This window comes from Myxine glutinosa, chromosome 14 (assembly GCF_964187855.1).
Source record: "Myxine glutinosa chromosome 14, kmMyxGlut1.1, whole genome shotgun sequence".
Taxonomy (NCBI): Eukaryota; Metazoa; Chordata; class Myxini; order Myxiniformes; family Myxinidae; genus Myxine; species Myxine glutinosa.
In genome coordinates this window covers 83,315,664-83,327,847 of record NC_136274.1, presented here as the reverse complement: position 1 = coordinate 83,327,847, position 12,184 = coordinate 83,315,664, and the positions used below count along the sequence as shown (strand labels likewise).

General features: G+C 42.2%; 1 protein-coding gene across 1 annotated transcript in view; it reads left to right on the top strand.

Moving 5' to 3' along the window:
- The first annotated feature begins 1,441 nt into the window (after window positions 1-1,441).
- Window positions 1,442-12,184, top strand: part of SF3A3 (splicing factor 3a subunit 3) — a 41,834-nt gene continuing 31,091 nt past the window's right edge. Inside the window, exons 1-2 of the mRNA XM_078768464.1 lie at window positions 1,442-1,931; window positions 8,736-8,783. Coding sequence (XP_078624590.1) covers window positions 1,836-1,931; window positions 8,736-8,783 — 144 coding nt within the window. The 5' untranslated portion in view covers window positions 1,442-1,835. The remainder of the gene's footprint in view (window positions 1,932-8,735; window positions 8,784-12,184) is intronic.

Here is a 12,184-nt window from a genome sequence, read left to right as displayed (position 1 = left end):
TCCGCTTGCTTATTAGGAATATACATCGTATGGTGTTAAAATCAGCTCCATACGTCTTTCCAAACTCTAGTAATGAATAATTAATATAATTGGCGGCCATTTTGAAATCCAAGATGGCCACCAAAGTGCAGATTTCCTATGTAACAATTTCCGCCTGCTTATTAGATATCGTATGGTGTTAAAATCCTCTCCGTACGACATTCCTAACTTGCGTTATCGTCAGAATAGATAATGCCAGCGGCGGCCTAAGTCATTTTATGCCTCTTTACATTTATTTGTTGTAAACTCGTGGTGGATGATATGTTTTAGTTTTTGAGTTATTTTTATAGACAGATAAACGGTGTAGCACAATGCATAATTTGGAAAATCATACCAGTGTTGTTTCACTAAAAAAAGTACAAGTCTAATCATAAAATATTGAAAAATATATGATTTTTTTTCGATAATTGATTTTTATAATAATTAATCTAAAACAAAATGCTTCATATTATTTTTTATTTAGACGGTACACATCGGACGTATATTTAGTCGTCAACCGCACATCGATAGCTAGTATAGAAGTCCAGATACACGTGCAACAATGTACCCCACCAAATGGGCATTTTCGAGCTGGGTGGTTTCAAAGATGGCGTCCATCCGGGCACTAAGCTACCGTTCTCAGATGTCCATCACACCTTTTCTGACACTTGAGACATTGGTCTAATGGAAAATCATAATGAGAATTACTCCCCCCGCCGGAGCATTACTTTTGGTCTGGCTCAAGGACTACTGGAAGAGAACGATCAAACGGTAAGTTAGCTCTGGGGCCTGAGCGATTTAGTCAGAACAACGCCTCCTCTATCGCCTAGTCGTACTAGTAGTTCTGCTGCAATACTCTCTTGCAAGTAATTTTAGGTCATCAGAAATAATTCCATTTACATGAATACAAGACGTACTATAAGCAACACTTCTCATAAAGATGGCGGTGCCTCAAACACGGAAAGGTGTTAAGCTTAATGTGCTGCAGTGCAATAACTCCATCAAGTGATGCGGTGTATGCGCTGCGTCAATTATTTACGTCACCGGAAACATACTCTTCTTCTTCAGATTATTTAGTCCGGGATTGATGATACGGATCTTTCTCTACAACAAACATTATTTCCGAGCCGTTTATTCTCGTTTATCATTGATACCTTGTATCGTCGTTCAATTAGACAAAACAACTCCACAGTCTCCTGAATACTGACGTGCGGTAAAAGCACATACGTCACTTAGACTTCGGGCATACAAACCGGTCACATGACTCGCGCGTCACCAATCAAACTCCTGTGTTTCGCAACGTCCTTATAGTATAATCAACTTTATTCGGCCTGGTTTTGATTTATGTAATAATTCTCATTCAGGATTAAAAAACCATTTTCCCCGCGTTTTTATTGCCAACAAATCGTTTCCGGTAAAATTCGGTGACGTAATTAATTAGACGCGTCGCACACACCGCACACGTTATTGCAATAAAACGATGCAACATTATGCTTTTCCTTTTCAATCTATTTCCATTCTTTGATTACAATGAAAGAAAAACGTGCTGTTATTTCCTATCTACAGGAAATAGTAGTCGACTGTTAGGATCCTTCCTTTGGCGTGGGACCAATTGTCGTGCCATTTGACGAACAAACATGGCCTCTGTCGTTCTTTCAATAGAATGAGTCGCGAATGAAATTGTTCGCTCGTTTGGCGACGTTTCTGTGGTGCTTTAGGCCTTCGAATTCAATTTTGTTGTATTATCGGTGCTCGTGTTTCTGTGTGTGTTTCCCTACAGGTTCCGCTCTTCTTTCCTTTTTTTCAACCCTGATAACATGGAGACTATCTTGGAGCAACAGCGGAGGCATCATGAGGAACGTGAACGGCTCATGGACACCATGGTGAAGGAAGAGCATGGAAAAAAGAGTGTGGTAAGTCCACTCGGTCTATACTATAGCAATAGAGTGTGGTAAGTCCACTCAGTCTATAACAATCGAGTGTGGTAAGTCCACTCGGTCTATAACAATCGAGTGTGGTAAGTCCACTCAGTCTATAACAATAGAGTGTGGTAAGTCCACTCAGTCTATAACAATAGAGTGTGGTAAGTCCACTCAGTCTATAACAATAGAGTGTGGTAAGTCCACTCAGTCTATAGCAATAGAGTGTGGTAAGTCCACTCAGTCTATAGTATAACAATAGAGTGTGGTATGTCCACTCGGTCTATAACAATAGAGTGTGGTATGTCCACTCGGTCTATAACAATAGAGTGTGGTAAGTCGACTCGGTCTATACTATAGCAAAAGAGTGTGGTATGTCCATTCGATCAAAAGCAATAGAGTGTGGTAAGTCCACTCAGTCTATATCAATAGAGTGTGGTACGTCCACTCGGTCTATAACAATAGAGTGTGGTCAGTCCACTCAGTTTGTAGCAAAAGAGTGTGGTAAGTCAACTCGGTCTATGGCAAAAGAGTGTGGTACGTCCACTCAGTCTATAGCAATAGTGTGGTATGTCCACTCAGTCTATAGCAACAGAGTGTGGTACGTCCACTCAGTCTATAACAATAGAGTGTGGTATGTCCACTCAGTCTGCAGCAAAAGAGTGTGGTAAGTCGACTCAGTCTATAGCAAAAGAGTGTGGTAAGTCGACTCAGTCTATATCAATAGAGTGTGGTACGTCCACTCGATCTATAACAATAGAGTGTGGTATGTTCACTCGGTCTATAACAATAGGGTGTGGTATGTCCACTCGGTCTATAGCAAAAGAGTGTGGTAAGTCAACTCAGTCTATAACAATAGAGTATGGTACGTCCACTCGGTCTACAGCAATAGTGTGGCATGTCCACTCAGTCTATAGCAACAGTGTGGTACGTCCACTTGGTCTATAACAATAGAGTGTGGTAAGTCCACTCAGTCTATCGCAAAAGAGTGTGGTAAGTCCACTCAGTCTATAACAATAGAGTGTGGTATGTCCACTCAGTCTGCAGCAAAAGAGTGTGGTAAGTCGGCTCAGTCTATAGCAAAAGAGTGTGGGTACGTCCACTCAGTCTATAACAATAGAGTGTGGTCAGTCCTCTCAGTTTGAAGCAAAAGAGTGTGGTAAGTCGACTCAGTCAAAAGCAAAAGAGTGTGGTAAGTCCACCCTGTGTATAACAATAGTGTGGTACGTCCACTCAGTGTATAACAATAGAGTGTGGTATGTCCACTGAGTCTATAACAATAGTGTGTGGGTTCGTCGACTCAGTCTATCGCAATAGATTGTGGTATGTCCACTCGGTCTATAACAATAGAGTGTGGTAAGTCGACTCAGTCTGCAGCAAAAGAGTGTGGTAAGTCGACTCAGTCTATAGCAAAAGAGTGTCGGAAGTCCACCCTGTGTATAACAAGTGTGGTACGTCCACTCAGTGTATAACAATAGTGTGTGGTACGTCCACTCGGTCTATAACAAAATAGTGTGGGTACGTCCACTCGGTCTATAACAATAGAGTGTGGTCAGTCCACTCAGTCTGCAGCAAAAGAGTGTGGTAAGTCCACTCAGTGTATAACAATAGAGTGTGGTAAGTCCACTCAGTCTATAGCAAAAGAGGGTGGTAAGTCCACTCAGTCTATAACAATAGAGTGTGGTACGTCCACTCAGTCTGCAGCAAAAGAGTGTGGTAAGTCGACTCAGTCTGCAGCAAAAGAGTGTGGTAAGTCGACTCAGTCTGCAGCAAAAGAGTGTGGTACGTCCACTCAGTCTATAGCAATAGTGTGTGGGTACGTACACTCAGTCTATAACAATCGAGTGTGGTAAGTCCACTCAGTCTATAACAATAGAGTGTGGTAAGTCCACTCAGTCTATAACAATAGAGTGTGGTAAGTCCACTCAGTCTATAACAATAGAGTGTGGTAAGTCCACTCAGTCTATAGCAATAGAGTGTGGTAAGTCCACTCAGTCTATAACAATAGAGTGTGGTATGTCCACTCGGTCTATAGTATAACAATAGAGTGTGGTATGTCCACTCGGTCTATAACAATAGAGTGTGGTAAGTCGACTCGGTCTATACTATAGCAAAAGAGTGTGGTAAGTCCACTCAGTCTATAGCAATAGTGTGGTATGTCCATTCGATCAAAAGCAATAGAGTGTGGTAAGTCGACTCAGTCTATAGCAAAAGAGTGTGGTAAGTCCACTCAGTCTATATCAATAGAGTGTGGTACGTCCACTCGGTCTATAACAATAGAGTGTGGTCAGTCCACTCAGTTTGTAGCAAAAGAGTGTGGTAAGTCAACTCAGTCTATAGCAAAAGAGTGTGGTTTGTCCACTCAGTCTGCAGCAAAAGAGTGTGGTAAGTCGACTCAGTCTATAGCAAAAGAGTGTGGTAAGTCGACTCAGTCTATATCAATAGAGTGTGGTACGTCCACTCGATCTATAACAATAGAGTGTGGTATGTTCACTCGGTCTATAACAATAGGGTGTGGTATGTCCACTCGGTCTATAGCAAAAGAGTGTGGTAAGTCCACTCAGTCTATAACAATAGAGTGTGGTCAGTCCTCTCAGTTTGAAGCAAAAGATTGTGGTAAGTCGACTCAGTCAAAAGCAAAAGAGTGTGGTAAGTCCACCCTGTGTATAACAATAGTGTGGTACGTCCACTCAGTGTATAACAATAGAGTGTGGTATGTCCACTCAGTCTATAACAATAGTGTGTGGGTACGTCGACTCAGTCTATAGCAAAAGAGTGTCGGAAGTCCACCCTGTGTATAACAAGTGTGGTACGTCCACTCAGTGTATAACAATAGTGTGGTAAGTCCACTCGGTCTATAACAATAGTGTGTGGTATGTCCACTTGGTCTATAACAAAAGAGTGTGGGTACGTCCACTCGGTCTATAACAATAGAGTGTGGTCAGTCCACTCAGTTTGTAGCAAAAGAGTGTGGTAAGTCAACTCGGTCTATGGCAAAAGAGTGTGGTACGTCCACTCAGTCTATAGCAATAGAGTGTGGTATGTCCACTCGTTCTATAACAATAGAGTGTGGTATGTCCACTCAGTCTGCAGCAAAAGAGTGTGGTATGTCCACTCAGTCTGCAGCAAAAGAGTGTGGTAAGTCCACTCAGTGTATAACAATAGAGTGTGGTAAGTCCACTCAGTCTATAGCAAAAGAGTGTGGTAAGTTCACTCAGTCTATAGCAATAGAGTGTGGTAAGTCCACTCAGTCTATAACAATAGAGTGTGGTATGTCCACTCGGTCTATAGTATAACAATAGAGTGTGGTATGTCCACTCGGTCTATAACAATAGAGTGTGGTAAGTCGACTCGGTCTATACTATAGCAAAAGAGTGTGGTAAGTCCACTCAGTCTATAGCAATAGTGTGGTATGTCCATTCGATCAAAAGCAATAGAGTGTGGTAAGTCGACTCAGTCTATAGCAAAAGAGTGTGGTAAGTCCACTCAGTCTATATCAATAGAGTGTGGTACGTCCACTCGGTCTATAACAATAGAGTGTGGTCAGTCCACTCAGTTTGTAGCAAAAGAGTGTGGTAAGTCAACTCAGTCTATGGCAAAAGAGTGTGGTACGTCCACTCAGTCTATAGCAATAGTGTGGTATGTCCACTCAGTCTATAGCAACAGAGTGTGGTACGTCCACTCGGTCTATAACAATAGAGTGTGGTATGTCCACTCAGTCTGCAGCAAAAGAGTGTGGTAAGTCGACTCAGTCTATAGCAAAAGAGTGTGGTAAGTCGACTCAGTCTATATCAATAGAGTGTGGTACGTCCACTCGATCTATAACAATAGAGTGTGGTATGTTCACTCGGTCTATAACAATAGGGTGTGGTATGTCCACTCGGTCTATAGCAAAAGAGTGTGGTAAGTCCACTCAGTCTATAACAATAGAGTGTGGTCAGTCCTCTCAGTTTGAAGCAAAAGATTGTGGTAAGTCGACTCAGTCAAAAGCAAAAGAGTGTGGTAAGTCCACCCTGTGTATAACAATAGTGTGGTACGTCCACTCAGTGTATAACAATAGAGTGTGGTATGTCCACTCAGTCTATAACAATAGTGTGTGGGTACGTCGACTCGGTCTATAACAATAGAGTGTGGTCAGTCCACTCAGTTTGAAGCAAAAGATTGTGGTAAGTCGACTCGGTCAAAAGCAAAAGAGTGTGGTAAGTCCACCCTGTGTATAACAATAGTGTGGTACGTCCACTCAGTGTATAACAATAGAGTGTGGTATGTCCACTCAGTCTATAACAATAGTGTGTGGGTACGTCGACTCGGTCTATAACAATAGAGTGTGGTAAGTCCACTCAGTCTATAGCAAAAGAGTGTGGTAAGTCCACTCAGTCTATAACAATAGAGTGTGGTCAGTCCACTCAGTTTGTAGCAAAAGAGTGTGGTAAGTCAACTCAGTCTATGGCAAAAGAGTGTGGTAAGTCGACTCAGTCTATCGCAAAAGTGTGTGGGTACGTACACTCAGTCTATTGCAATAGAGTGTGGGTATGTCCACTCAGTCTTTATCAATAGAGTGTGGTCAGTCCTCTGTTTGTAGCAAAAGAGTGTGCTAAGTCGACTCAGTCTATAGCAAAAGGGTGTGGGTATGTGCACTCAGTCTATAACAATAGAGTGTGGGTATGTCCACTCAGTTTGTAGCAAAAGAGTGTGGTAAGTCAACTCAGTCTATGGCAAAAGAGTGTGGTATGTCCACTCAGTCTATAGCAATAGTGTGGTACGTCCACTCGGTCTATAACAATAGAGTGTGGTACTGTCATCTTCACGTTTCTTGTCTACATCAGTTTAACCCCCTCGCCCATCTTTCCCCTTCCACTCTGCGTACCTCATCGTGCACCTGAATCTCAAATACGAGTCGTCGATCATGCGATGTGCAGCATAGCCCACGTGATGCATTCACTATACAGTACAGGATTTTGATATATGTGTTCATGTTTTGAGGGTACAGGTTTGGTGTTCTCGAATGAAGGGCTTCAGCCAATCATTGAGCTTGCATTTGTGTACCTGTGCTCCATGCAGGTCAGATGTGCGTGCGTAGGGCACGTCTTCAGCGGCTCCCAATACATAGATTACATAATATTGCCAATGGCCCTTTAAAGCCAAAATAAGTCTGTCCCTGCTTACATTTCCGACCTAATAATTTCGTCTGGTGAGCTTACTCGACCGAGCAGTGTCCGCAGGTAAGTCCGACAGTCAGTGAGCGAGTTTATCCCTTGCAATTCTTCAGCAATTATCCCTTGAACCAAACACACGGTTTTGATGAAACTTGACCACAAGCTTCATATGTGAATCCTAATGAATGTGTATTGTTCGCATCAAAATCTGCGCTCATTAACGGGTTGAAATTAGGCCTAAAACGCTAGAAATTCCTGCCATAACCCACATGGGTGTTGTATCAGAAACAGTCATGACCTCAGCCAAAACCATGACCTGAAACATGTATCGCTGTAATCGGCATCAATAGGACTTCCATTCAACCGATCACGTGACCAGATTCTGCACATGAACAAAATTTAGGTATTTTATGACGTCATTGACTGCACCTGATCCAGGTGACCTTCAGGACCTGTGGTTCTGTTTTTACCTTGAGCGCCTCTTTCTTCTGCGTAAACGCATTCCCGATCCTGATGGACGTCAGTTCATTGATCACATGTCACTCTAGTCCAACGTGCTTTGAGGTCGTGGTTGGAGTTTAAGACCCCGCTATGGCCGAGCACCAATTGTTTGAATATTCAGTACTTGGCATTTGGGCAAATTTCAATCAAGAGTATTTTGCAAAATATCGTCTCGACCGCAAGAATTGCATCTTGCCGGATATTTCCATTTTGTAGAAGAGAGTATTCGATTTGCCCGAGCAGCTTTTGTCACGGTACCCGAGTCACCTGATCATCTCCACAGCTGGTTTGCTTCTGTTGTAATAAAAACCAACTCGAAGGTGACCTTGTCCCACACTCGTGCAATTTGATGACCTGTGCTTACCTTTGTTATTTAAAAAAAACTTGATCTTGAATGCTCAATTTCTACAGAATTTCTTTTTTTTTTGGATATCTGGTTGAGGCTCATGGAAGAGATGGAGTAGAATGCAATGAAACAAAATGGAAAGGGGGAAACATGAGCAGTAGAGTAGAGAGTGTGATCCAGGGGAGAGGGACACGGAACCATTTGGGTGAAAAAGCTGAAACCATCATCTTTTCTACCCTCGTTAACCCCACCCTAATCCTTCCCTCCTCCTTCCAAATTTCTAGTTTTCCCACCTGAAAGTTCCCTTCTGTATCCATCTTGTCCGCCGCATGCATCCAATCCCGCCCCCATTCCTCCCCACATCCGTTGCTGTCAACAGATGCGTTAATAAATAATAACACACATAATGAGGCAAAGGGAAAATAGTGGGACAACGACAAACCGATGGACCACAGCACAAGGAGGAGAGGAACTGTGGGAGAAAGATGGGCTCTGGGTCTCGTCAGGTTTAGTAAATCACGTTTTGGTAGACATAGGAAACACCATGAGGTTACGTTGGACAGGAAGCTTAAAATACATGAGGAAAGAGTTTGAGACACCGGATTCAGGAAGTGAGTTTGACCAGGTGAGGGACAAAAGCGTTTTGGGTTTGAACTTGGGGAGGGTGACGAGGAAAGGAAAGGGGAAAGAAAAGGGTGAAGAAATTCTGTCACTTGGGATGGCAGAATGTGTGCGACCTGGAGGTTCTCTTATTGCTCTTCTTCTTTTACTCCCAATCCCCTTCCACCCTGGCAGCTCCGCGAACAAATCAACTCTGATCATCGTACGAGAGCACTAATGGATGTGAGTTTTGGCAAAACTCTTTGTTTTGTTCTTTCTTTCTTTCTTTACCTGTAGTAATTACTTTGAGTGTCATCATACTAAAATGCACAATTTGGCGTTTGTGTGTCTCTTTGTTTGACTGAGCACGATACATTCGGTCATTATTTGTTCAATCTCAACCGAACTTGTCAGGGTGACTAAGTGTCATACGACGGAGGTTGTAGTGGTTTATTTGCCCCCCTCCCCCAAGGGAGTTTTCCACCTTCGACAATCACATGTATGTGGACTGCAGTCTGTATGGATTGTTTATTACCTGTGTATTCGTGCCCCCAACACCATTACAATTGTGACCTTTATTTGATGCATGACCCCATTCCTAATGGTCACTAGCATTGTTTAATACTCACCTGAGGGAAATTTTATGAAAGCTGGACGTTTATATGTATACCGACACACATGTGGTGTCTGGGCTAAGAGTCTAAAAGTTAAGAGTCCTCACTCCTACCGGAAGTAAATCATATAACCACAAATGAATCGTTCCATTCCGTCCGATGATAATGGCGTAATAATACTAGATCGTATACATAGAATACTTCTCCTGTGCAGTCAACTTGGTGTGAGCCAACTCTTATGTTTTTGAAGGTTTTTTTTCTTTTTCTTTATTGCAATATGGCTGCCAGACAATGTGAGTGATGACAACATAAATTTATATTCTCTAATATAATGGTTGCATAGATCACACTCAAGAAATTTCAAACTGATCAGAAATTTCAAACTTTCAAAAATTTCCGTTGCCCCTGTCGAATTATGATGTTATAATTAAGGCACCAATGATATCATTGTTAACACCTATTCAGCACTTTAGTGGGGCGGCTTAGCCCAAATATTCAAAAGAATTGTGCATTTTGTGAAACAAGCACCAAATTTGGCACAAATGTACATTAATATGTTGCGAACATTTTCAGATATTGGGCCACTTGAAATTCCGTAATTTTTTTTTTCAAATTTCGTAATTTCAAATTTTTCGGGTGACACCGTCACAATTTCGGTCTTCGAGGCCGGCCGATAGGCAAAGTGTGACCGGAAGGGACGAGGTTCTCCTGACCACGTGGCCCTCGATCTGGGAAGCGAGAGGCGTTCCATTAGTGGACGCGCCCCTCACGCCCGACTTTTGGGCGGCCCCGGCAGGCCGTTTGTTTTGACGTTCCGTGACAGGCCCCGCACCCCCACCTCCGGGCCGACCGGAAGCTTGTGCTGAGTACATCATACCTGAACAACTCAGTGAGGCAGAACACAGCAGTGCACACCAGGGTGACCCCTTCAGTGCATAAACCAATTAACCTGTCCACTGCAGGGCATATAGAAATGAAGTTATTTTCTGCACATAATAATAATATAAGTTCAGTTCTATATAACAATTTCTGTTATCACCACTACCACTACAACTACCACTACTACAAGCTTTGTCTGGAATTTTGTGGACTAACAGACAAACAGACATACAGACAAGCTGGGATCAAAACATTACCTCCTTCCACCATTGAGTGTAGAGGTAAACATCATGGAAATTATATCATGCCCTAGATTTAATTCATGCTTACCCGTGTATTTGCTTCAATGGTTCACAAGGTCTTTTGCATACATGCAATTCAGACTCTCGTCTTCATTGCTGACCACACAATGTTTGCAACATATTAATGTACATTTGTGCCAAATTTGGTGCTTGTATCACAAAATGCACAATTCTTTTGAATATTTGGGCTAAGCCGCCCCACTATATCGGCCAGCCTCGAAGACCGAAATTGTGACGGTGTCACCCGAAAAATTTGAAATTACGAAATTTGAAAAAAAAAATTACGGAATTTCAAGTGGCCCAATATCTGAAAATTTTCGCAACATATTAATGTACATTTGTGCCAAATTTGGTGCTTGTATCACAAAATGCACAACAGGTTTGCTATGCTGCTACACTACTTCCGGAGATAGAGGTGCAAAGTTTTTTGGTTTTTCCAAGATGGCGGCCGAACCACGTGACCGATGACATCATCATTATTTTTTTTTTCTCTAACAGTTTATGCTGACATGGCGCTTAATAGCCGGCGAAGCCGGTGTTGTGAATGAACGCGTACGTATTATGTTGAAAAACCAGATTTTGCTGGATCCTTTGAGAATTCCAAGCTTTGACGCACCAAATCACTCAATGGAGGCCGCCATCTTGCGGATGCGGAAGTATGCATAAAAAATTGCGAAAAAGTTCAATAGGAGTTTGTTTCACCCGTCTTTTTTTAAATTTGTAATTAAAATACTTTAAGACCAACCTCGTTCCCCGGGCCCGCACGGGCCCTGGTTATCTTCAACGAAAATCGTCACCAAACACCGGAACCAATGAGATTCGAGCATCTGTAAAAATATTTCAAAAAAGCTTATTACCGCGTTTCGGAGGCTGAAAATGGCGGCAAATATTCTAAAATTGACGAAGAATTATTTTTTAGAAATCTCGCGGCCGTAGGGGATAGTTTTTCATGGCCGGAAATATCCGAAGTTGAGAGGGAATTCACCGAATTAATCAAGAAGGAAATTTTATAAATTTTAATCTCATCCAGAATGCAAATGGTGTCATTTTGAACTAGGTACGGTACCTACTACACCTACCTACGACCAACTACCTAACCTACTGATGCCATAGTGATAGGTAAAATAGTGGTTAAGAAGCTTTGGCTTCGCCGGCTCATTGCGGCTTTGCAGTCGGGTACTAGTATATTTCATCTTGATTGGATGAAGTTTTGTAATTGTCGAATTATGACGTCATAATGGAGGCACCTATGACATCATCATTAACATATTTTATTCCCCATGTAGAGTTCTTTACAATGAGCCACGTTTCAATTTTTTCCATGTAGCGGTTTTGGAGATATAGAGGTGCAAGTTTTCTTTTTTTCCAAGATGGCGCCCATACCACGTGACCTATGACGTCATAATTATTTTAAAATTACATGGGAGGAGCCCCTTAAATGGTCAAAATTTTGTGTCCATCAGACCAACAGTTGAAGAGAAAATCTATTTTTTCATACTGATCAGATCAAGCATTGTACTTGTCGAATTATGACGTCATAATTAAAGCACCGTCAACATCATTAACATATTGTTATGAATTTAGGTAGAGCAATATCTAGAGGCAGGTAGATCTGTATAGGTAACATGCTTCGACTGTCGCGATAGGGAATCTACCCTGTAATAATATCTATGGTTAGCCCGGTTTGTCGGTATAAGCTGTATTGATGTCCCCGCTACGAGGGAGCAGGGTGTGCTAAATAGTGCAGGGATTATGGATAAGATTCCTTTGTTCGTCGTCGTCCCTGTCACCTAACCTTTGTCCCTTATGGCAATGCATACTCATATAAACACTTAGATAGGTCCTTAGT